This window comes from Apus apus, chromosome 4 (genome assembly GCF_020740795.1).
Source record: "Apus apus isolate bApuApu2 chromosome 4, bApuApu2.pri.cur, whole genome shotgun sequence".
NCBI lineage: Eukaryota > Metazoa > Chordata > Aves > Apodiformes > Apodidae > Apus > Apus apus.
Window position 1 is genome coordinate 5912242 of NC_067285.1, and position 26889 is coordinate 5939130.

General features: G+C 44.1%; 2 protein-coding genes across 5 annotated transcripts in view; one reads left to right on the forward strand and one right to left on the reverse strand.

The window, feature by feature from the left end:
- The window catches only part of LOC127384982 (uncharacterized), a 37598-nt gene extending 13580 nt beyond the window's left edge, over positions 1 to 24018 (forward strand). For 2 of the 4 annotated variants that reach the window (XR_007889551.1, XR_007889550.1), the window contains 3 exons: positions 3500 to 3633; positions 4289 to 4378; positions 22440 to 24018. The gene's annotated coding sequence lies outside the window, so the exon portion shown is untranslated. The remainder of the gene's footprint in view (positions 1 to 3499; positions 3634 to 4288; positions 4379 to 22439) is intronic. The other 2 variants (XR_007889552.1, XM_051620138.1) reach the window with 2 other exon arrangements.
- On the reverse strand, positions 8229 to 25722 carry BAG3 (BAG cochaperone 3). Its single transcript, XM_051620122.1, has 4 exons — positions 25469 to 25722; positions 13648 to 14004; positions 11182 to 11562; positions 8229 to 9548 (listed from the first exon to the last, which is right to left on the reverse strand). The coding sequence occupies exons 1-4, from the start codon at positions 25637 to 25639 to the stop codon at positions 8775 to 8777; spliced, it is 1683 nt and encodes a 560-aa protein (XP_051476082.1). The 5' UTR covers positions 25640 to 25722; the 3' UTR covers positions 8229 to 8774.
- Positions 25723 to 26889: the final 1167 nt, after the last annotated feature.

Consider the following 26889-nt stretch of genomic DNA (forward strand, 5'->3'; position numbering starts at 1 on the left):
GAGGGTAGTGAGACACTGGAACAGGTTGCCCAGAGAAGCTGTGGCTGCCCCATCCCTGGAAGTGTTGAAGGGCAGGTTGGATGGGGCTTCTAGCATCCTGGTCTGGTGGGAGGTGTCCCTGCCCATGCAGGGGGGTTGGAACTAGATGATCTTTAAGGTCTCTTCCAACTCAAACTATTCTATGATTCTATGATTTTCATGTCCTGCTCTTTTAAACTGAGTCTTTGAGAAAGGAAACATAGATATACCAATGGTGGTTGGAAAGGACCTCTGAAGATCATTAGACAACCTTCCACTGTAAGCTACACTTTCTTAAAAAGCAGAGCAGAAATTAGAAATTTTATATTTTGCTGGTCCTCAGAAGCCTCACACTACAGCTCCCCAGGGCCTTATAAGGAAAAAAAATCACTCTGACACAAAGTATTGGAACTAAAATCCTGCTTGCATTTTGTAGTTTTGAGAGGTTTCAGCCACCTCTTGCTAGCCTGTGCTCAGGAGAACAACACCTGTATGGAGCTGAAAAGGATGCTTTGTGCCCTAAGAGTGATATAAACATTACCTGCTCTGGCACAGAAGTGCCTGCCTCAGGGACTGTCCTTGTTTCTTGGGCCGGTCTCAAGTGGGATTTTTTCATGTCATATCCATATGTTCATGTACAGCGGCTCAGTTAGAACACAACCCTGTATTTCTTAGTGCCATAGCGGACATGAATAAAATCAAGGAAATTAAGGAGTTTCCTTCACATAATCGTTTCCATCCGGACAGCAGGGGTTGTAAAACAGCTGGAACGGCTGGCGAGTTTCCTCAACCTGAGTGATGAGCTGCCGTGTCACCCGTGTCTCCGCTCATCATTCCACGCGCAACCCTCTGAGCTTCATTAAAAGTGTGCTTTGAAGTGGCTCCTTTAGGAAGAGGCGCCGAGCCCGTAAATTCCAGCCCCCTCGCCCCCAGGTTTCGCAGGAAGGGACGGGGCGGGAGGCAGCGGCAGCATCCGCGGGGCTCTGTTGCCCTCTGCTGGTTGCTGGGGCTCTTCTCGTTCTGGGTTGGACCTCATAGAACCATAGTATGTTTTGATTGGAAGGGACCTTCAAGATCATCCAGTTCCAACTCCCCCTGCATGGGCAGGCACACCTCCCACCAGCCCAGGTTGCTCCAAGCCCCATCCAACCTGCCCTTCAACACTGCCAGGGATGGGGCAGCCACAGCTTCTCTGGGCAACCTGGGCCAGAGTCTCACCACCCTCACAGGGAAGAATTTCCTCCTCATGTCTAAGGGAAAGGATGGACAAGGGAGGGACAGGAGGGGAAAGCAAAGGCAAGGAAGGGAAAGGAAGGTCAAGGAAGGTCAAGAAGGGGCAAGGAGGAGAAATGAATAGGCTCAGGTTGCTAAGACATGCCTTCTACGCATGACCTGCTGGAATCACACCTGAAATGTCCATATGAAGGGATACAGTACTCTGCTAGGGGATTACTGTCTTCATGTAGATCCCAGACTGGAAATGGTTGTTTGGTTTATGTGAAGACTGAGAGTGTCATGTGCCAGTAGGATTCTACAAAACCTAGTTTGGATGGGAGTACCTTGGCATTTAAAATGCTGGATACGTCAGTGCTCTTTGTTGTAACTAAAACTGCAGGAACCCAGGGCCTCCTTCACCCTGCAAACCTGCACTAACCTAACATCTTTTATAAGCTTTAAAAAAAACGTAGGAATGTAGGCGTCTGCTAGAGGCTGCCACCACAGCATGTCAGCCTCCTGCCACGTCTTTACTCACTGCTGTAATGAACACATGCAAGATTAGAAAGTTTGTTTAACTATTACTGGATACCATTTTCTATCACAGTCCTTTCAGCTGCTTTACAAATACTGCAGGGGGAAATTCTGCCTTTGGGCTCATAGGCTCAGGACCCGCAGTGGGGGTGCAGGGAGATTTAGCAGAGCTGATCTGTAGCCCAGGGGAGCTCCCCATGCCAGTGCACTGTGGGTCACAGAGAGAGGGACATACTCTGACACGAGCAACGTCAAGGGAAGACAGGCACAGAGCCCAGCCTGGTTCTCTTGTCAAACGACATCAGGTAATGCACCACAGATGATGTTTGCCTGTGCTGTGCCACAACTGCAATGTAATTACAAGCACCAAAACAGGAATGTGAGGACATAAGTGAGTTGGTATGGTCACACCGTAGATCAGAGGCAGTGGAGGAATCAGAACTTAGTGATGCAGAAAGCCAGTTTCTCAGCTCTATCAAATACGTATCCTGTAATTCCATAGCCAGAGATTGCTTCTTAGTGTAGTCAAGCATAAACTATTCAAGGCAGGGATTCCCTATGCATGTAATTGTATGTTATGTAACACGAGTGATGTGTCTAATTGTCACTGTAAAAAGAGAAGTGTAATAATAATGATTGCTATGATTTCTGCCTTCCCTAGTATTGCATATTTTGCTTGAAGTAATCAGGGACTTGTTGCTAGGTAGTTAATATTTAAGGTACCTTAAGTATTTTAATGTGTCTATGCCTGCTGTTTCTAGGCAGCAATATTTGTTTATGATATTGTTATACAATCCTTTCTACCTAATATCCTTTATTCAGTGTAATCTAATATATCCATACAGTTAAATTTCAGTCCTGATACTTTTTATTCACAGGGTAGCATATTAACTCTGATGTAGAAGATCTACTCTTTGTCAGGAGAGGACTTTTTTTTCTTTTGGACAACCTTCAAAACTGAGTAAAATATTTAAACAAGGCCATTTAAAAGTTGCTAGTACTTCTATGCACTTTCAGCACCTATTGCAGATGCTTACATGTTTCAAAAATACAAAATTTCAGTTTTTAATGTAAATCATATGATTTCACTATTTTGGGTGGAGAGAAGACCAACTTGGATTTAATTACAGTTACCTTCATCTTAGTTACCTCATGTTTCCAGGCATGGTCCATCTTTAGAGCTGGCTTTACACCTGATATGCAGGCATGCATTAGTTTTTATAAAAGTTTGAGCAGCTGAGAATCAAAATTCCCTTTAATTGCAGAGAGAAATTAAGAGCTGAACTTCCAACTTTTTTTGATCAAGCTGTCTAAATTGTTAAGAGAAATCTTCACATGCAAATCTGCTCTACCTCACCCTTTCCTGAGTGGTAGTTGGTCAAGAGAATGAAAAGAGTAGTTGGAAAGGCAGTTCAGGAGAGCAGGAATGGAGACAGAAGCTCACCAGGAACTATGACACTGGGGACCCACTAATCACCAATACCTACTGAAATGCTTAGCTTGGGGTCAATGTTTTCATTTCATCAACCCTTTGGAAGTAAAAATCTCCATATTTTTGACTGCTGGGCAACACTGCTTTAGGTTGTCCTTGGTTTAATCTCAATTTCATTTAAATAAAATAGAAAAACTCGCACTGGGTTACATGTGATGGTTCTTATTAACAGATTTTACATTCTGAGCTGTGCATTTGGAGAGGTAAAGAGACTACTGATCCTCATATTCTTTGCCACAGATTTATATGGGCTGCAGAAATCATCTGCCTGCCAACCCTGTGAGAACTACACAAGAGAACAATTCCAGACATTGCTCATTTCTGCAAATGGAAGGAGCTGAGCTTTCCTGAGAAGACAGAAATGGATGGGAACTGTAAGTTCACTAATCAATGAAAAACATCAAGGCTTTAAGTAATCCATGTAGATGATTTTGCAAATCTAATCTGTTCACTGCCAGGTGCAGCAGAAATACAATAAAACCAGGCAAATTTCCATACCCCTTTGTTGCTAAATTCAGTGTGGGTTTTTTACTGTTTTAAAACTAAGATAACCCCCCATTTTTTAAAATTTATTTTATACTTGTAGAGGTAGCTGAACAGACCTGCAGACAGATCCTCAATCCACTGAGTAGATACAGAAGTAGTAAAACTTCAAAATTTGTTACATTTTCTTGCCTGCTCACCTCATTTCTAGAAAAGGTACCGTTTCTCATTAGCAGATGGTACTTATTTTCATGTCTGTTCAGTCTCCATTTCCTGAGACTTCCAACATTACCAATTAGTGCAAATTCCAACAGTGATTTCTGTATTTGTTGTGAAACACACCACAGAATACTGCACAGTCCTTGTACAGATGTCCAGTCTAAAGGACCAGAGATGAAGGACTCCATATTCCATGTTTAACTCTGAAATGTGAAACGTCTTTACAAATTTCTGCCCTTTGCAATCTTTTTCTGAAATAGGCGTGGCAAATGCGCCTTTCTCTTTATAATTTAACCTGTGAATCTCTTCCTTTTGCTTGCCCTACAGCTTGCTAGGGGCACATGGTTACTGAAGGCTGGACCTCTTCCTTCCATTCATGCAGATTCCCAGATTCTGGAGACGGCAGTGAAAATTCTGGTAGGCAACAACTGAACTAGCCTCTAATTTTTACCCTCTTTATTTTTTAAAGTTGCCCATTATAAATTCTGGAAGGGTATTTGACTGAGAATTGGCACATTCTGCTGCTTTGTAACCAGCTTCTTGCCCATCTTAAAATAACTCCTGCTCTGGATTTCTCTGGCTGGCGTACGATTACATTTGTATCTAGTATTACAAAGAGTGGACAGGCCGTTCACATTCACACAGTGGTTCACAGGAATGCAGGCTGATGCCATATACAATACTGTGCTGTTTGTGTAGAGCTAGGAAATCCAAATTATCCACATAAAAGGCTCTTTCTTTGAGCAGTAAAACTAATATATCCTAATGTCAGCTATTTATCTTTTAGCACATGCTCTGTCTTCAGGGAAAAATAGTTTAAACAGGCTAGTTCATTTGCATCTTCTGTGTAGCAGCACTATGAGATACTCCTACCCACATAAGTAAGTGAAAGTGCCAGTAACATCATTGTATCTAATGCTAAAATCAATGCCTTCACATTTCAGTAATGACAATATTATATGTATCCAGATAAATTTGGATTTTGAGTCCTAATTCTTATGTTAGGGCTTCAGGAAATAATACTTTGTATGCTTAATTTATGGCTTCAATCTGTATTTTACAGCCAACATTCAGATCAGCTTTTTCTAAAGGCCTCTTTTACCCAAGTGGCCCAAAAGTGCTGGATTCATTTCTGTCAGAAAAAAACATGTGATTAAAAAAAAATTAGCTTTTGTAACAAAACTAAATCCCATAATAAAGGTTTACAGTTAATTATTTAGATTTTAATTTCATAAGACACCTGCATTTCATTACTTGGAGACAACAGGACCAAACCCACAAGTTACTACCCATAAGTAGTCCTTTAGTCTAAGCCCATTTTACCCTCATGTTTGTGTGTCTTATTTAAGTTCATATTGCAGTTTTGTCTTTTATTTGTTTACTTGCATACAAAAAGATCAACACCTGCACACCTAAGGAAGGAGATAAAACCCTAGCAAATAAAAATCTTCTCATAAGCATACCTTGATTAACCTTTGTCCTCTTCAGCAGCTACACGCCAGCCATGAGAAGCTTTATTATAATTTCCACTATAATTTTTAAAAGTAGAAGGTGCCACTTGATATCCTCCTCGAGGATACTGAGACTGATGGGCTTTCCTAGGCTGGCGTCCACTGCTCCTGGAGTGCAGGGGAATGACCTGCCCAGGCTGTGTTGCTTTCCTGCCTTCTGGGTGGTGTCACTTGCACTCCTTTCCTCCCCCACCTTGTCTGTGAACACAGCTGAGCTAACATGAAGTTGGAAGTCAAACATATCCCAGATAAAGGGATATGTTCTCCCACTGGAGAAAGAGAGGAATCTGATACCAGAGAGTGCTGTGGTTTTGCCTTAGCATGTCCTTGGGGGCAATGTAACTATCTGCTGCCCCTTCCTCAGGGTATGGTATGATTTGGCTGTGTGTAAATAGTCAAAATGCTATATTTATAGGAAACACAATGCCTCGCTGCTGTGATAGTTTAAATATAGAGGACAGGACGCTACTGGCATTTAAAATATCACTAGCTGGACAAGATAGTGCAATCAGAAAATAGCCTAAGCTTTTACTGTGATCCTGTGTACAGGCTTTTATTATCCCTCTCGCTGCTTTTAAATGAATCGAAACTGTATTTCACTGACTTGGGGATTATTTGCTTCTTAAATAAAGGCTTGACATTGACTCAGGATGAGTCACAGGTAACTTTATTTTTTTCTTCATGAAAATCCTTGGGGTATTTTCATTTTTAAAAATGGCTACTGCAAAGGCAGTGTGTGGATTTGGTCACTTTGTGTTCCACAGCACATTTGCCATTTGTTGTACAAGCCTGTACTTGAAAAGGAATGCAATGTAATTCTTATCACTAGTATGAAAACCCTTGATGCTTTCTACCTGCGTTTCAAAGCGACATTTCCACAGCTAGTTAACCAGGGTCAAGCCACAGATCAGCTAGTATTGTACTGCAGAAACACAAAGTTAATGAACAATCTTCTTCCTCTCCTCTGCCAGCTACCCATACCACTGCAAGGAAGCAAGCAGGCTCTGCAAAGAGTAGGTCAGAAGCTTGCAGGGAATGGGTGGGAATCTTCACCTATTGCTTCCTTGGCTACTCCCTCCTCCCAGCCCATATGCAGAATTTGTAGCTACCCTGATGTGTCAAGAAAGAGATGCTGGACTGGGTGTAGTTTACTCTTGAGCAACAGAGGAAACAAAGAGAGACTATGACTCAGAGCAAGAGTCTTCCAGCTAGGCAGCTCCAGGGCAGCCAAATGTGCTTTCCCTTATTAGGCCAGATCACGAAACCTAGCTTCATTTTGAGTGATACCTAATTCTGCACTAGTAACAGACTTTAATAATCAACTTTTAATGCACCACTTAGCAGAAGGTAACCCTACCTCTAGCTTTGCTTCTTAAAAAAACAAAACAAAAAACCCCAGCTGTAATTATATTTGACTTCACCTACTCTGACCAACACTGAACAGAACAACATGAATCAGGCTCCATTAGCAGTGGATGACATATTTTAAAAGGAGAGCACCTGTTTTAACTTCCTGTAAATATTATGTTTTTATGACTGTAATCTGAATTTCCAGATTGCCATCTCAGCTAATGAGGTCTTTTTGATCTGAATTACTTTAGTGGGCTAGTACAAGAAGCCAGAAAGAGACTGGGACTCACGCCTCCCACATACCTTGCTTGTAGCACAAGAACCCAGAGCTGATTTTCCTCAGTTTAAGTATTTTTGTTACATGATGTCAGAGATGTGTGTCCTTAACTGAGATGGAATCCTGCAGGAGGAATGCCTCACTGAAGTGAGTCCATACAAGAATTATGCAGGCAGATCAACTTTCACACCTCTCCTGCTAGAATGCCTACAATGCTGCTCCAAAAGCTAGAGTAGCCAAATGGTTACAAGGCATTGTCTGTTCTTAAACGGTGATGTTGACTATCAAAATGAAACTAGAGGAAGCATTAACCTTCTACTTACAACTAAGCAGGGCAGTTCAGAGTCCAATTTTCCTTCAAAACACTTGTTGCATTACAATTTACATGCTATATTGTCATTTAAAAATAGTTCTAGACGACCACTCTCAACCTGCCTCTTAAAACCAGGTTTTCAGATTAGTTTAAATATCATTTCCAATCTAATCTCATGATTCAGAATGTAATTCAGTAGTAATCAATTGCCTCGAGCAGCTAAAGTTTTCGTCATACACTGTAAACATATGCTATCAGGTAGAAAAGATTTCTTCATTTTACAAATGCAAGTCAAAGGTAACTCTTGGGAGTTCAGTTAGGACTCCTTCCTACCTTGCGTTTGTTCTCTGCTGGCCTGACTCTGCTGCTCTTATTATAAGAGGATGTAGCTTGAGTGGCTCTACAAAGTGTGTTTGGCTGAAAATTTTGAAGTAGTTGTTAACAAAAGGCTAATGACTTAGTAGAACTAGTTAGAAATGCTGTAAACTTCTGTAAGACAGCAGCACTTAGGTATGGTTTTCTTAATGTTATAAGCATTTCTATTAAATGGTGACTCCCAGAGCAGAGGGAGACAAAAGCAAGAAAATAAAAAGGAAACACTAAGCCAAATTATTTCCTCAATCCACATAGGGGATACAGCAACTCATTAAAAGGAAGCAAGCGAATGGAGAAAGGCACATACTCGTCTTGATGAGAGAGCAGCTGTCAGACTTCCAACTACAGTGGTGTACTAAAGGAAATCTCCATGTTCAGAAGAGTTTATTTAAAACCAATTACTGCCCTTGCATTTCCAGCTTATAAAATCACAACACTAAATTAGGCTTCTATATTATTTTATTTCCCTCTTAAAATATAGCATCAAAGTCCTGCACACATATAAATATCCCTACAGTTTCTTACACACGTTCTATCCATCATTACTTAAAGTGCCCAACTGTGAACATTAAAAATAAAAACATTACTGTTAAGAGTGGCTACACTTACAGAAGGATTGGTATTCTGACAATGCAGGCCACTGATTTTACAAAAATCACCTGCAAAAGAATACACCCTAAACAACACGCATCAATATTAACCCTGAAGTAGTTGGTTTGGCTTTTTCTTTTTTTTTTTTTTCATTCAGTTGATCTAAAAGTGATTCATTTACAGGGTTTTTGAAACATGTCTTTTACATAGAGTAAGAATAAAGGATAAATGCATTACTTTCTTTCTAACTCCCTCCTTCCCCACCAAAGCGTTTACTGTGTCCCAAGCTGCTATGTTGATTAAAAACCATTTGAAAAGAGCTCTGGAAATGCATGCAAAATTCATTTAACACACTTCAAGTTATACAGTCTGAGAGATTTTAATTTCAGCACGGGGCTATGGTTCAGTTGGATTATTAGATGTGTTTGTCGTGGTGGTGAGATTGGTAAACACTTCTTCCTTAGTCTCAGGCTGATGTCGTTCCATTTTGGTTTCCTCTTTAGCATCTTTATTACTGGTATCTCCCTTGCTCTTGACTACCACAGGTTCAATCTCCATGATTTCCTGTGGTGGCTTAGGCTCTGGCAAATTTGGCTGAAGTCCATCAACTTGAACTGGTTCTGGGACATCTTCTGCTTTCTGTTCAAGTCTTTCCAAAATGTTCTGGACCTTCCTTACACCATCTCTCCTGGCCTGGCGCACATCTGCACGACCCTCAGGGTCCACTGAGTCTAGGGCTAGTAACTCTTTGGTCAAATACTCTTCAATCATCAAGTATTTTTTGTCAGTTTTCTTGCCTTGAAAGGAGTCGACTGCCTGCTCAAGCATTTGTACCTTCTCCAGAATTGCTTCCACTTTCAAAACACCAGGATGCTTTTGAGGTTCTCCTGTTTCCGTTGTCTTTGGTGGCGCTGCTTCTTCAGGAGGAGGCCTTTCTTGTGGGGGAACAACCTTAGCTGGGCAGGGAACCTTTTTATCAGCTTTCTCTGCCATGGCTGGAGGCTTCTGGGGTGGTACTTTAGGATCTGGTTCTTGGTGGGTGACCTGAATTGGGATATATGACGATGGCACCTCATTTTCAGGTGGTGGCACTGCCTTGCTTTCAGGTTTGATTTCAGGTGGTGGGGGTGGTCTTGGTGGCTCTTGAGGTGGAACTTGCTGCTGAGAAACCTGGTGAGCAAGGCAAGTTTGTCTTGAGATACAGTGAACAATGCTCCTTATTCTCCTTCTACAGAACAAGTAACCCAACATTCACTTTTCTGTACTTCTAGAAGGGCAACTTTTGAACATGCCAGATTATTAATCTTTCCTGTGCATTGCTGAATTTTACTGTTTTAAAATAAAAAAGCACTGTGCTGAAGAGTTCAGTTATTGTTTTCAAGCTATTGCAGATTACAAGCACAAATAAACTCTCAAAGACATTAAACTTAACCCACCAAATTCTGCCCGTGCTCACTGAAATCAGCCTTATGAGCAGTTTTCTAAGAGAGGACCTCAGAGCAAACTCAAGTCAGTAAGATTTGTTGCAGCTGACTGCAGCACAATCAAGATTCCATCCTCAGTGTGTCACTGAGAGCTGGCATTTCTTGGAAAGCTAACTACTTTGCTGAGTTTTAATCACCGCTTGGGCTATTCTCATCCCATTCCTGTTTTCAGGACACTGATTTTGTTTACATGATCTAGTGGGAGGTGTTCCCGCCCATGCAGGGGGGTTGGATCTAGATGATCTTTAAGGTCCCTTCAATCCAAACCATTCTATGATTCCATGATTCTACTATGTCAACCTTATTACAATACAGCAATTAGAGACAATCCCAGGATTACTGCAGATCTAACAGTCATCAAATCAGAATTCTCTTTAATTTGAGATTCATTTTGAAATCTTAGCAGAAAACTGGAATTTGTGAGATCTGTATTTTTCTTCCCCTGCCACCCCCATCAGTTATTTATGCACATAAACAGTGATTTTGGAAAGGTACTAGATCCAGCTCTCATGGATTCAGATGGCTGAATTAAAATACCTATGTCTATATTTAAGCCAAATAAGTAACAGCCTGAACTGACAATCTATTTCTTGGAGCTCAAATTCTCACCCTTAAAAATAAATTAGCATTATAACCTAGAATATGTCATTAAATCTGAAGTCCTCATTGTTTTGTCCTAACACCTGGGTTTTCAAAAATATTAACCTAATTCTGCCTCTGTCATTTGCAATGTGAAATCTATCCCGAGAGGAAGTCCAGGCTTGTTTTCAGACAACCCCCCCCTCCACACACTCAGAATTCCCAGTAGTCTTGAACTGTAGTTTTACTAAGAATTTTAACATGGAAAATATGCTCAGCGAGCAACATATTCTGTAAGCAAGAGCATGCTTCATGTAGGAAGATAAAAAGCTAAGCCTAGATTTTGCTGATCATTTTTCTTCATAACTAAAATTACTCTGTGCATCTGATGCTATCCCTAAATGGTTCTGAGACATCAGTGAAGTGTATTTACATAGATGACACCAACATAATGCAATGTCAGTGACCTCAGTGTAATTACACCAAATCATACTGTGACAAGGGGAAAATCAAATTGTGTGTTAAATCATATTTTCAGTGATCCAAAGACTCCACAACCCTGATAGGTCAGAGGCAGCTTGTGGCTGGTGTGTTATCTCAGTATCTCCCAGTTTGTTTAAATCCAGAAATGGAGACTGCTTTATGTGCTTGCCTGTAGCTGTCAGTAGGACCCAGTTTTTCAGCTCTACCTACGCTGAACAAAATACCTGCCAGGCCATTCCCATCCCCATTCTACGTACCTGGGGTCTGTCTACAACTGTCTGCACTCGGATGGGAGCTGGGGACTGGATCTGGGTGGTTACTCTGGCCGGGGAACTCTCACGGCTCGATGAGCCTCTCTGAGACACCCTGAACGGCGACTGCGCTCGCGCTGTCTTAGGCTCCCTCTCCTCCGGCTGAATTTTGTGAAACACGGGTTGGTGGGCTTGGTATTCCCCCTGCTGGGCAGGGTAGTGTGTCTTCTGTGCCTGATGGTAGGCTTGTGTCGGCTGCCGCTGGATGTTTTCGTGGATCACAGGAATTGGAATATAACCCCGAGGAAGCTGATGGCTTCCTGCGTTGGGTCTGCCAGAGGTTTGAGGGGAAACCGTTGCAGGATCAGAAGCTCCAGGAGATTGAGGCTGCCACGAAAACAAAATCCACTGTTAAATTTTAACTGTTTTGTGCTCACAGTACTTTTCATTTCCAAACAGAAAAGAAGGACACAGTCATAGAAACTAAAATTGGGTTTCTGGCCCACAAAGGATCCACTTCCTTTTTTTTTTTGGCCAAGGGCTTCACTAGACAAACCACAGAAGTTGTGAGGGAACATCATTATAGCAAGTAGAAACCTGAGCTACAGCATTCCCAACCCTCAAATGAACAGGGAGTGGATGCTCAAGTCAGAATGTTTGCTGCTTTTGCATGGCTGTTCCTGTCTAAACCTGTTAAATTTGAGGCAAACTGAAGTTAAGCAAACAAATTATATACTGGAGAGAAAAACAAACTCCTTACAGAGGCACAAAACATTTAAGACTTCTGATCCTGGTCACACTAATAGATTTTACTTGTTCGCAGTTTATTTTAAATAATATAATTTGCCAGTGGGCTACGGCAATGCGTATATGGCCAATGCCCTCATTTCCCCCCCTAGGACCTTCCAACTCCACAGCCCCTTGGCACCAGCAGTGAGAGCTGCACTAGCTTAGAAATGCTGTCAGCAGGAGCAAGCACTAAGCTCGCTGCAGAATCTGTTCCCTCCATGTTCCAGGTCGTGAGGCTGCAGTTTGGGGAAAGGCAGCTCATTTGCTCTTAGCTTCCTCCCTCCTCCTGCTATGGCAATCCATCACCTCACCTACTTGGCACCAGCTCCAGCAGTTGTCAGGCTATTCTCTGACCAGCTTCACTCATAAAGTAAGAGGGCAAAAGATTTCTTTCCTGACTGGTTTGTTGCACAGCTCATGAAAGGCCAGGTCAGACTGGAGCAGGACAACACAGCCAGAGGCAAGAGAAGGGCAGGCAAGGCAGGAGAAAGGGAACAAGACCCCTCTTTTGGTGCTGGTGAACTTTTCAGTTCAATTGCCCATGAAACAGCAACCTTAAATAAATAAGTAAATTCTGGTTTGTACAATGGTCACTGCCACTACAGTGGCCTTGTCAGCACAAGGTTTAAAGGCACAGGCTCTGGACAGTTGACCCACACTGCACCACCTACGTTTGTACCAGCAAATGGTGAGGTCCTCAGGAGTTATCTCAGAGGACCTCAGTAAAAGGCACAGAAGACATGTTCCTGAAGCCACTCTGCATGCACAGTGTTGGGAGAAGGAAAAGCTGAGCCTCTTGTCCTGGTACTGCATGGACAAGGCATTGTCAGTTGAGTCAGCTGAGAAACCTGCTAGCAGAATTTAAATTATGTTGCTCAGACTCCAAGCAGGTTTCAGAGAAAAAGCCACCACTGCTGAATTACAGACCTGATGATATATTTTCAGTTTGGTGAAGGCTGAATTTCCAGCTCCTCTTGCTTTGAATAAAAATGAGGTTGATAGTTCCATGTCTTACAAGAATACCAATTCTGCTAATTCTCTAGAGACAACAAACCAAAATCCTACCTTCTGAAAGGTAAAGCAAGCAAGGTGACTTAAAAAAAAATAACTTCATAGTTTGAAAGCATTTTAACATGCCTCTGAATTATCAAAATACTTTACAGCTCATTTTTAAAGCTGTATGTATGTAAATCTCCACACTTTGTACAACTGAAGTATTAAACTGTAAAGCAAGATCAGAGCAGTATAACTTGTAAAATGGCCTGGCTTGTTAGCTATCTGGCCACTTTATTCTTTTTTCTCTTCCACTTTGTTCTCTTTACTTTCTGACTCATGGTGCAGAACACAAGAGACCTGGCTGTATCCTCTGCTTGTGGAGGAACCGGTATGACCCCTGAGGCAATCCTCCCCTGCTGCAGGACCTTTTTGAAGAAGCTATTTACATGCATTAATTCCCACAGAACCATTCCAGAGTGAAAGCAGGCAACACTAGAAAAACTTTACATATTTATGCTGCCATGACTGCGCACTTTTGCCTATTTTAATACCCTGCAAGTATTGGGAAAATGTAATCCTGTGGCAAGTTTGGCTTTCTGAAGGCTAAGCTAGCTACCCGCGTGACAGTCAGGTCATAAACGCTGCAAAGACCAAGGCAAACACACCCCAGCACTCCTGACGAGTTACCTCGGGTCCGTGTGCGGCCGGCGCTGGGGCTGCTGCAGCTGCCGTTGTCTGTCCACATTGTTTATCTGTCTGAGAAGCCTCTGTAGGTCCCCTTGGAGGGGACTCGGGGCCGGCATAGGCCCCCCTGAGAGGTGGCTGCACCTGCACGGTGGTAGGCACAGCTTCTGTCTTGTATCGCTGCACGCCAGGCGGAGGAGCAGAAAAGCACGGGTGCTGCTGTCTGCCATCGATGCCCTCGTGGATGACAGGAATAGGGATGTAGCCAGCCCGGAGCTTTGGGTATACCACATTTCCTTCTCTTGTTGGTGGCTGCTTGGGGCTGTCACGAGATGGACCGTTTGCTGACGACTGGCCTTCCTGGAAGTTAAAAACATCAGATAGCACTTGGCTGGTAGCTTGGCTCGATACACCTGGAGAGAAAAAGCTGCCCTAAAGGTCTGTCCTAAAAGCAGTATCGGCTGCGTATGAGAAGTTCAGACCCTCTTGGGTCCGTGCAGGGCAGCTAACAGCAGCTGCTAACCCTCCAGATCCACAGGCAAGAGAAGAGAGTAAGCTAAAAGAATCTGCTTATGTATGAGCATTTCACCCCCCGTTCTCATAAATACCAACTTAGCCTCTAAAATACCTGCCTCATCACAACAGATTTCTAACTTGGAACACATGACTGGCATTGAGCCACCAGCCCACCCCCTTCAGACAGAGCTCCTCCAAACAAGTGCCTGTGGGACTGGAGACATTTCCTTCGCACCTCTCAGAAACCACTCAATGATCCAGATTACAGCTGACAAGAAGCTTTCAAGGAGGCCTAACCCCATCAGAAGCACAATGTTTGCTGGTGCTGTTCTTGCCACTGGCTCTCTAAAGAGTTACTCACGCTGCATACTGCAGGATGAGCTCACTTTCAGCTACAGCAGGATCCAGTTCAGTAAATACTGAAGGAGAGGAGAGGGGAAGGCAGGGTAGTGTAACAAAGAGGAAAATGCTAAAAAGCAAGGTAAAATAAATTCTCGTGTTGCCCAAGTATGCTCACTGGACAATGTCAAAAGCCCTGGCAAGGGTGGAAGTGGTTTGTACCAAGAGCCCTCACAAGTCCTCTAGTAAGTTCTTCCTGCATCGGTCGTTCTATTTTGAGGCCCCGCGAGGGCCAAGTTCCAGATGTATCTCTAAGTCAGATCATATAACAAGCACCTCTGTCATTCAGAGGGTAATGTCATTATTCAGTAAGAGGAGAATTTAATAAGGGGACATATGGTGCAAGTGTTGGAAACCCTATTTTTAAAGAGGTGTATAAGCTGCAAAAATATTTAATGTCGCGTCTGTACACATTAATATATTAATTCATTAATAATTAACTACTTTATCAGCCAGATTTTGAGTGTTCTTCCTATTTGACAGTATGCCCTTAAAAAGTAATTTCTGAGAATTCCTGTAAGCAGTGAAGCTGCAGAGAATAAAGATTATTATTTAGGTAAACTAGTAAATAAAGCTAACAAGTACTGAAAGGAACAAGTTCAAAGTCAGAGCCCCGATGCTGGATTTCCTTTCACTCAAAAAACAACCCCTCCACAAACAAAGGAAAAATCCTGAAGGAGGCAGAGAGGAGAGCCAGGCCTAGAAAGTTCGCACAGATAAATAGTTTGAAGTTGGCTTTTCCAGTTGCAGAACAAGGATGATCTCATGCCAAGGTCTGCGCTGGGATCCACTGCCGACAGATGAGTCATTTTAAATTCACCCTACCAGGAAACCACATTCCTCTGCTGAACGCAGCCTGTCTGGGGGCTTCAGGACCCTGGGGGCCAACCAGCAACTTGCCAGTTCACCTTCCAGCAGCACAACCCTGCACCCGGCAGCCGCCTCTCCCGCACAGCATCCGCAGGGACGTGCAGTTACGCCAGCAAACTGCCCGGGCCAGAAAATAAATCTGAGGTGTGCTCAGCTAGCAACAATGCGGGGCCGTGTCAGAGCCAAATGTCTGCCGGGCGAGCGGAGCCGAGCAGGCTGCCGAGCAGGCAGGGAAACTGATGATTCGACAGTCGGAAGAAGCACCTTGCCGCTCCGCGCTGACTCCGTGCATTCTGCGCCCCGCGCGCCCCAGCTGCTCCACACGCTCTCCCTGACCCAGGGAGCAGGCAGCAGGCTGCCTCTGTAACCCTAGAGTTCACAGCCAGCCACCCCACCTACAGGCACGGCTCCCACGGCTATAAAAAGGAGATTCACTCACTCCCAGCCTTGCCAGGCTCCCCGCGGGAAGGGTCAGTGCTAGGTGGGCCAGCATGGCCTGACATGAGGAGGCTTTCGGCCACACTTGCTCCGCTCCACCTGGGTGTACAACAAATCTGCCCTAAGGGGCTAGCTGCCAGGTCCTCTCTCTCTCTTGGCATTTTAGGGGTCTGCCATGTTTTTAACTGCTCCCCTCGGGAATGAAACCTTGAATCTCCTGGAGAAATTCACCTTGACAAATCCTTGCCCAGGATTCAACAATGTCCCACTTCCCCATCCTCCACTAAACCTCTGGTAGGACTCTGACCACAGGCTTCCCCTACCTTATCTTCCTCTTCAGACCCTTCAGGCTGCCTTTGTTTTTAACCATCTTGGCCACCCGAAAAATCTGACCCTGCGACTTACACCCTGGCAAGAAATACAAAAGAAGCACCCCAAAACCGAACTTAAAACAGATTGGTTTGCTTTTTCAAATAATTCCAAAGAAAAATCAGACTGGACCACTTTTTCAAACAATTCCATTTATATCTGCAGTGAAACTTTTGACAAGCTAAATACTTTTGTGGTTTTTTTAATGGAAACACTGACCCCCTTTTTAAGAATGAACTATACTCTCATAATTTGTCGTTTATTCTTATACCTTCAGAAAACCTGTGCTGCTCCCATGGAAAAGTTGGTATTTGAAGTTGGTCCCTCTTTGCTAAAGGTCTTTTTTCCTGTAGTCAGGTCTGCTAACCACAAAGGATTCTTTGTGTGTGTGTGTGTGTGTCTCTGAACAGTGCAGTCACACTGGAGCAGTCCTCAGCAAAGGAACAACTGCAGCGTCCCTTTTTTTCCCACCGTCTGTAGCTCTGAGGCAAAGTGATCGTATTTAGGAAAGGTGCTCTCATCACAACTGCTCTGCCTGATCCACACTGTTCTCTTCAACACTTAATTAATATTTAACTCTGTAAACAGTTCCTTGTGTTGGCCGGTTTGTATAACCATAACTTCAACATTCCTTCCCCCTTCCTGTTCCCTTTCTCCCCACCATTTTTTATGTCCATGAACATGCAGAATCTCCATGCTTTGACACCCTGTGCTGAGGGATGACACTGCAGCATCATGCCCAGAGACGGAAGAGCCCCTGGGGTCGGGCAGATGACTGCCAAGTGGTTCAGGCTCCATTTTAGTGAGGATCTAGCACAACAGGGAGTGCCTAGAGATCCCCATACCCCCATGGTCAGGCTTTCAGACTAAGCAGTTCTGGTTTTGTGCAAGGGAGCCTGTGTATCCAGCCTGGACAAACAGGTTCTGGAAGACTTCAGGAGAAGCTCAGGTGTGCCTGGGGACACTGTGGCAGGGACAAGGAATGGAATTGAGGTCTAGAAAACTCTTGTCATTATGCTGCAGAGAAGAGGTTCATGGATTCCTTCTGAACACTTTAATTCCTGCTTCACGGGACAGCCAGTCAGAAGACCAAAAATAGCCATTTTTTGGTTTTATTTGCCTTCCTTCAAATACAGTTAATGCTTGTTATAGTAATAAACATGCTATCTAAAAGAGTACAGAGTTCCCATTTAATACAAATCTGCACAAAGAGATGTGACCAGTAAATGAAGGACAAACCTTTGTCCATCATCCTTCCCAGTTTAAGTATAAAGCCAGGAACCCAACTCACAATTCTGCATTAAAAAACTGAAGTCAACTTTGCCTTCCCTCATCCAAGGAAACAAGAAGTTCTTTGACAATAAAATTGAGAGTAATTCTAAGCAACAGAAGAGAGGTGAATTTTCCCATAAGTAGCAAGACTGACGATCAGCACTGCAGGAATCCCGGCTGTGATCACATGCTTATTTTACATTAAGAGACAGAATTCCCAAAAATGCAAACTCAGACCAAGTCCATCATCTCAGGAGGTGCTGAGCAAGTGTAGAGGAGCCCATCATCACCAGTCAAAGGAGGAAAAAAGCACTGCTGTCTTCTGACCAAGCTGCGAGTGGGACAGCCAAGCCGTGCTGGGAGATCTGCTCCCGGGGAATGACAGTGCTCCCACCTCTCTGGACACGAACACGCGTTTCTGTTGTGAGGCCATCACCATGATAAATAAAGGTGCAGCCAGCACAAGTTGTGCAACTGGAAAAAAACACTTCATACCCCCACATCCTACTCTTGGCTTCCCATGGGAAGGGCACGGGAAGGAGTGACGCTAAAATCCTCAAACTTGCTGAGATTTTAAGGGAGTTCTGATGCTGGGCCACTGGAATGAAAAAAAGTGACAGCAAGAGAGCAACAGAACCTTGCAAGAGAACTTCCAGTACAGCTGCACTCTCTATCCAGAGTGGATAATGGCCTAACTCCTAATGTGCCCCAGTGACTGCTCAAGTGTTATTCCAGGCAGAAACACGGAAACCTGCAAATTCAGTCACTGCTGATGCTAGCAATTTGCCACTGAAGGCATCCAGATGGCTCTACCAATAGAGTGAAATTTGTCAAAATACCCTCTATGCACACTAGATTCCTTGAATAGTTGTCTCAAACTTGGAATCTCCCTTTTAAGACTGCTTGCATAATACGTTTTTCATTCCTCTTACACTAAAACAGTCTATAGAAAAAGAAGTTAAAAAGCAAGTTTTGCTGCCATCACACTCGTACATTTTTTCTGTACCTATACTGGTATTATTTGTAGTACAGTAAATTCAGTTCTCTAAAGCATGTATGTATTATACACAGAGGCAGCACCTCTGTAGCTCTTGCAGAGCAGCAACGCACATATTTAAATTGTACTTATTTTGTAAAAATTATCTAGCAAAGGAACACAAATTGTACAGATATTATCAAGAGATGAAGTATCTCTTTCTGTATGCAAACAGAAAGTCTACTGAGTTCAGGATGGTTCTGAACGTGTAAGCTGCTGCTGTAAGGAGTATCATGCAAATAAAAGAATTCTGGTTGCTCAAATGACTCAGAAAATGCCAGTATCTGACAAAATCTGACTTGAGAGCACACTTCCCATTATTTTAAGTCTGGATCCTATATATTTAGGAAGAAGGGAATAGTATGATCATGTCCTTTCACAACAGAATAGAGCAATGTAACTGAGTGACTGAAATACAACAACTAAGTTTACTTTGCACAATATATGCAATTTATTTTTGGTCAGAAAGTGCCATGAATAACCAAAAAAGCCAGTATTCAGTATCTAATATTCAAATCTGAGAATGATGTACCAATTCTATTTTTTATAGAAAAGATAAATACCATTTTTATGTCATGGAAAGGCAAAATTTTCACCTTTAGAATTGGATTCCACACCTGTTTGCGTTTTACTTTTGGCCAGACTTTCTTTTTCCTTCTCTGTTACAGTAACTAGACTAATCAAAACTACTACACTAGTTTTGCTACTGATAGAAATCAGCATATCCAAGTATTTCTTGTCACTTCACTGAAGTACTAAAAAGTTTCTCCGTGGTGCTTTGTGTTTAAACATATGAACACTACAACATTACCATAAAGTACTTTTCATCAATACTTCACAGAGAACTACACAAGTGGGAAGGTGGAGGGTGATTTGTTCTCAGCGCTGACCTGTAACTCCCTACTGTCCTGCTTCAGCCACTGAAGATTCTTACATTCTCACTCTTTTAGTCACAATTTGTGCTTAAATATATGCACTGAGCACATAGGCATCTGAGCAAGGTATCATTAGCTAATGACTGAAGGAAACCATGAATAAGCTTCGTTGTGTGAGCTGTCTCAGTAGAACTTTGTGTCGGTCACATCATCTAACCCATTTATACGCCAAGCTGCTTTTGATGTTTTACTTGTTGGATGCTGAGTTTGATTTCCTAACAGACACATGTGTAGGCAAATAGCCTTTTGTTCTCTCTTGTAATTATCATGTCGTATTATACAAGAATTACATTAACGTATGGCTCTAAATGATGAGGCGCCATGATGTCATTAGAAATAAATAAACACTATTAAAAATTGAAGGAGAAACCTAATCCTAAACTTTCCAGAACAGAGAGCCTTACTGGAGCAAATGTGAGCTATCTTGCAGACCAATCTCGTTTCAGGAACTAAAACTGTTCTTTTTTACCACCAAGATTATTCTCTCTTAAGCTTAAAATGCTGTGGCGCAGACATGACGATCCTTGCCCTTTATGCCCAACAACTGGAAGTTGGTCCATGCACAGAGTATGTCCAAAGGGCCAAACTGAACACGTTCAGAGAAAGAAGCAATGACTGCCACAAAGAGCAGCACGCTCTTAGGAGAGCTGGTACCACCACCCATCCTGCCAGCTTTAATGGACAGGGTTACAGAAAAGCCCTTTAGAATGCTAACAGAATTCCCTCATCAAGGATTATGAGAATGACACACTTTATTCAGTTATTTCTGTCACTGTCTGCTTACCTAAGTAGCAGGTGGTCAACCTGTTGCCCTCCTGCCATTAGCTGTGAGCCAGACATGTGGAACATGGAAGAAAGTACAAGCCTCAAGGATTAGCAAAACAATGCCCCAGTAGAAGGGAGAGCAGCTAACAACTGAAGAGTCACCTGTGAATTTCACAGGTTCTAGTCAGGGTCTACCTCAGTTTTCTGACTTCACTTCCTTCCACAGCAATTTTCCAACACTATAAAAACACTTGCTACACTGCACTCTATTTAAGAGTTAAAAGGCTTTGCCATCAACCATAAAAACATACTTTTGAGCAACCTGACCTACTGGGCAATGTTAGACAAGTCGCTTCACCACCCATGTCTCATTTTTCTGTCTGTAAAACCAAGGAAGAGAAAGAAAAAGAATCAAACCAACAGCTTCTGCAACATATTTGAAGATACAGCATTTCTCGTCTATAATTAAGTAATGTAATTTGTGTTAACAAGCCATTTCTTCTCTTTTATATTTATATTTAACTTGGCACGAAGGGCATAGCTGCCACATAAAAAGGTAGAGACAGAGCTTACCTACATAAGTGATACTGTCTATATACCCCAAAGCAAACTGGATTGTTGTTACCTGCTGTATCATGGTTCAAGTGGGAACAATTCTATTTTTGCCATGTGGTTATGGCAAAGTCCTGCCTGTGTGTAAGTTTTTAAAATATGATTCCTAGGTTAGAATGCTGCCACCTGGCACAAGTACTCTCCCTCTCTCCTTTAGATTAAGAGATATGCTGTGTCAGGGGTTACACACAACCATGCAAGACCTTCCTTGCTTTTCCTCTTGCATGACTGCCCAGACACTGCTGCATTATTTCAAGCATAATTTCTTTGTGTTCCTTTCTCTTACATCCAATTTGATCCACACCCTGTCCTCAGATAAACTGGTATCTCCATAAATTAAGTTTCTGCTTGCCATGTTCTCTCAAGGGGGGCTTTAAACAACTACACAAAGCAGCTTCAGGGAAGCTGGACAAACCAGCAGACATCCCTCCAAAAATCCCCTACTGATAATTTTAACATTCCTACATACTAAGACCCTTATATCCAGGACCTTTTTGCCTTTTTGATCCAGAAACAAATGCATTAACCTGTGACAGGATGCACATCAGCCTAAGTAATGTAAAAAAAACTGCAGGTAAAAAACAGACCCAAATTGTTACCTAGTCTTACATTCCCTTCCACTGATGTGAACCACTGCAAGATGTGGAGCTTTAGAGAGGCTGTACTGAACTTTCTAATTTGGTCTACCAAGAATTTTTCAGTCAACTCAAACACAAGAAGTCAGTGCTCAAAAATAAGTTCACCGCTAAAGAGATGGGAATCGAGTGACTTAAGACTTATTTGGGGAAGCAGAGTGAAAAGAGAGGCAACAGTCATGAAGGGTGAGGATGGGAATGTAGGTGTAGTTAGTTGTTTCCCAAATACCAGCGAAGGCACCAGGAAGAGGATAAGATGGCTTCTTCTCCCTTTGTTCAGACCTGTGTAGTCATTATTGCAACCAACAAATGCATCACTTTTAAGTCTGCTCCCAGACTTTGTGGCCAGCTGGTACAGCTTTTATCTCAAACCTAAAGGCATTAGTGAGTTATTGATCGTTGTAATATTAGTTCAGTGAAGCTCAGCACAGTCAATTCCTTTGGTCTATTTTTAGTTGCAGTATTTCCCCTTGGGTTTACTGCATGTGGAAACAACATACTGGGGGGAAGGGGGCATAAATAAACATAGAAACCTTTTTTTCTGTTTTCTTCTTTAAATGTAATCTATTTTCATCAACACTTTGGGGAATAGCAAGTAAACAATTTAACATTACAAGACCATCTTGAAGAAAGTATGCTGAGCTGTGATAGCATAAGGTAATACAGAAAATATCAACAATAGGTTAAGTATAGGAAATCAGTAATTCTGCCAAAGGAAAGCTAGGAAGAAGAGTGACATTGCTAGTAAATACTTTTTTAGTAAAACTATGCATATACTTGCTTCATGATATTGATTATACCTCATTTTTTTCATGTCTTACTAGGAACTAATTAGAAACTTGGAAGAAAATCATTAGTCTACCAAGAGGTTTTGTTAATAAATGTTTCTCAGTTATTTGCAAAGTCATGGCTTATTTCTCACTAAGAGATTTTCTGGTTCCTTTTCAGGAAGGCCTCCCTAGTCCAGCCTTGTACTGCTATGATTTCATACAAGTAACAGAGCTAAACATGCAGAAGAAGGACACCCATCCTCCGTGTGAGTAAAGAAAGGCCAGTCTGAATGAGAAAATAACAGAGAGCCACCTGAATTGATGAATCCATCTAAAATACATAGTTAAATGCAAAAGCAATGTCTGGTTCCATTGCTTTAAAATGGCTCTGTCATGGGTTAACATTTTAGGAGAGCTATTTCTCATTTTACCTGATTATATATATGGTACAGTTTAGTGAGTTATCATAGCTAAAATGATGTCAAGCCTAGAGTGAAGAAGACCAAGACCAACCATCTGGGCATTATTAACACTGTTATCAGCTGCACTGGCCAGAAAAGCTCAGTTAGCTTTAGACCTGTGCTCCCTTTACTGTCCACTTACAATGTCATACATCATTTTGTTGCCTGGGTCTCTTCAGATAGAGAACAAATATTCAGAGAGAGAATACTCCTAGGTATAGTATAAGGGTTCTTTAAAGACCATCATAGAGGTGATTTAAAAAAATGCTGGTTTCACTGATTGCAATCAAAGCCAGGTAGCAATGAAGTCACTGCAAGTTTGATCTTTGTGTAAACTTCCTTGAAAAGGTACATGAAGTCTGACATAAGCAGTCAGCTTTTGCAATCACTTCTAAATCCCCCAAGATCTTGAGCTAAACGTGAGAATGAGGGAAATCAGAAACTTGTTCATATCTAGTCTGTCTCTCTGCCTACACCTGTGATTTTGTCCTTCCTACCTGTTTAGGTTAAAAAAAAACAACAAAACTTCAAATGTCTTCAAAAATCACTGCTGGATTTGAAATTCAATGTCAGTGGGTAATCTGTCTTCTTTGGCATTGTTTAGCTAAGAAAATATTACTTTGGAAGAGAAATACTTTCCTTGGCTCTGATTCCAAGATCCTTTTCCTAAGTAGTACCTGTCCTTATAAAAGACACTGGTACTGAACAAACAAACCATTTCAGAAGCTGCCCATTAATTCCAGCAGATATTCTTAACTCAAGGCTCTGACAAATGGCTGTATGAGACCAGTTACATGCAACTTCTATCTCCTAATCATTTCCAGCCTTCTAATTCTATAAACTTTTTTTTGTTGGAACAACGTTAGACAGGAACTCCCAGAAATCAGCCGTTTTCCATACTCCTCTCCAGAAGCATTTCTCACTCTTAATGAATGATCCCAAAGCATACACACATTCCTGTTTATAGTGAGCAGCAACAGCTTTTCCTGCTTGGAAAAAACTGTATCCCCATGGAAGCTGTTCAAAAGCAGGTGTAGCTTCTTCTACCCGTAATAACCCTCCCAAGTTGGCAGAAGAAGAGGCACTTTTCATTACCACAGATTTCACATCAGATAGGGGTGGAAATTTGTTTTGTTTCAGGCACCCACTCAAGCAGAGTCCTGACCCATCCAAGTACTGCAAACCCTGTTTGCACACAATTACCAAAAGCTGCATAAATGTCACTTTTCTGTTAAATGCATTAGTTTCAAGTGGTGTTTCCGTAACAAATGTCTTTGAGTAAACACTGCACCTTTCTTCTCGAGTATGTTTTACGGTCATAAAAAACACACTATTTATTATTTTTACTTCCATAGCAGCCAGTGTTAACCAGTGCCTCATTATACCAGGAAGATGGTGCCTCCAAAAAGGAGTTAAAGCACTTTTTCCTCTCAATATTCACATCTTTTTGTAAGACCTCTTTCTATTATTAGTAGCATTGTTAATGTAGAGATCAAACGAACTTAAAAAGCTGAAAAGGGGGTTAATTTCTGATAAGAGAAGTAAGTCCCTTGCCTTTCAACCCCAGGCCGCTCTCACACCGACCTCCCCGCCGCGGTCTGCACTCACAAAGCGGGCAACTACTATTTTAAGAAACATGGAAGTTCTTAAAATAATCACACTTATTGAGCGCCTTGCTCCTCGCGCTTTATCTCAGGCTCCAGGGGAGAGAGCTGCCCCAGGTACGCCAGGGAGACGTTTCCAAGACAAGGCGCTATCTCCTCCTGCTGTTATTATTTTATTTTTTGGGGGGAGGGGGGACGCGTTTCGGATTGAATTAGATCCGACGGGGGTGCCCCGGCTGGGAGCAGCACCCCTCCTCCAGCCCCCGCTTTCTCCCCGCGCCCCGGCCAGACCCTCGGAGCTGCGCGCCCGCGTAACGTGGCGGGGCCGCCATCCGCGGAGGGGTGCGGGAGGGGTGCGGGAGGCCCGGCCCAGCCCCGGCCGCCGCGATGCTGCCGGCAGAGGAGCGGGCACGAAAACCCCGGGGGGAACCGCGCTCCCAACCAGACGGCTTCTGCTTCGGCTCTCCGGCTACGGGCATGGCGCTGCAAAAGCAGGGGCGCGGGGCAGAAGGGCGGACGTTCCCGCAAACCGGGAGAATTCGACCCGAAGGGGCCATTCCCGAGGGCCCCGACGGAATCACAGCCGCTCTTTCCCCCCCGCGCCTCTCCTTCCCATGGACATATTTGGACTAAGATAGGGCTTTTCTCTGAGCATGCTTAGGAACAAAACCAGACCAGGCAGCCACCGAGTTAGTTTGTGACCAGACAAAAAAAAAAACAACCAACCAAACCAAAGGAAAAAAAAAAAAAAAAAAAGAAAAACCCCACCAAACAACCAAACCAAAAAACTGGTCAGGTAAAAAGTCCGGACTGGGTTTATGATTTTTTTTTAAAGGGCATTCATTGTCCGGGCTGCTCACAGCTGGAAAGTCCAGGTCCGCGTCCTCCCCGGCAGGGCCGCGCGGGCTCCGCCAACTCGACATAAACACGACGGGGCCGAGACAGCGAAAGATTTAACGCACGAAAAAGGGACTGCAGTGCGTCAGAGAGGGAAAAAAACAGGCAGCTCCTGCCCTCACGGCACGGCCGTGGGCTGGAGGGGAGTGCCCGGACCCCCCGCCGGGTCCCCCAGCCCCTGCGGACCGGGCCGGGTGCGGGAGCGGGTGCGGGAGCGGGAGGGCTGGGGCTGCCTCCCGCCGTACCTGCGGTGCCGCCCGCAGCCGCGGGTCGCTCCAGGTGGTGGTGCGGCTGTTGTGATCCACGAAGAAGGGCCATCCCGTCTGCGGGTCGATCTTGATCTCCCAGCCGGGGGGAAGGGGCTCGGAGCTGCCGTCCATCTGCGGCGGCGGCGGGGACTGCGCGGCTGCGCTCATGGCGGGCCGGGGCCGCTGCCTGCCGGGCTCGGTGCGGGCTGCGGGCTGCGGGGCCGTGCGTCCAGTGCCGGGCGGGGCCGCCGGACCGGCGGCTTTATCCGCCGCTGGGCTGGGGGGGGGGCGGAGGCGGGGGGCTGGAAGTGTCTGGAAGCGGCGGAGGAGGGACGAGGGACGAGGGGAGGGACGCGGAGGAGGAGGAGGAGGAGGGAGGCGGAGGAGGAGGTGGCCGGCTGGAAACTTCTGGTTGTCTCCAGGGCGGTTGGGTGCACCCCGGGGGTTACCGGAGCCGCCCCCCCCCTCGCGGAGCTGGGTGATGTCGCGGCAGCTCGGCGGGCACGGAGCGGGCCCGGCTGCGCTGGGCTGCGGGAAGGCGCGTAGGGAAGGGGATGTGCAAGGCAGAGCTGCTGGCAGCGCTGGGGCCGGCCCTGCTGCAGCTCCTGGGCTGCTCTGTCCCTGCCCGCCTGCCTGCTGGGCAAGCGTCCTCGGAGAGCCCGCCGCCCTCCGGCAGCCTTCGCCGGGACGCGGTCACCCCTGGGTTCCTTCCCTCTGCCCCGGGTAGCGAGCGAAAAGCCCGGGGGTCCTCGCTCCGTGACTGATCGTTCGAGCGTGTGATTCCCAAAGGACAAAACTAATGTTTCTTCCCGAAAAAAAAAAAGGTGCAGACAGGCAGCCGTTCTTCAGATTCAACCTGTTTGAACTTTCTCAGCTCTTTGCAAATACGTACCAGTTTCACGTGGAAGCACATCTAGAGGCAAAGATGCATCTGTAAGCGTTAAAATCACCTCTGCCTGCATGGGTGCTCTACCAGGCTGTGTCATGCCCTCGGTGCGTTTAGTTTGAGGTAACTGTGCTTCATAACTATACGACTCGTAGTCATCTGACAGTCACACGAACAGCCTCGGATGCCTGCTGATAGTTAAGCAGAAGACTGAATGGGGTGTCCCTCAAGTGCAGACAGTACGTGCTGCAAAGCTCTTTGCTTCACAGAATTCAAGGTATGGAACCCTCAGAGAGAGCTGCTAGTTCCCGAAGGATCTCTTCAGGAAAAAACCTGCCTGTTCACAACCCTGGGGAAAGCCAGGATCTCCTCCTGCCTAGGGCAGGATCAAAAATCTCTCAAGACTTCTTGAGATTGATAATCATTCGTCTTTTGACAGGATAGGTTTTGTTCATCATGCTGATGAACCTAGTAATTGCTCAAACTTTCTCCTTCATTCCTGCAGCTGTTCCGTGTTCTGCACATCCCTCAC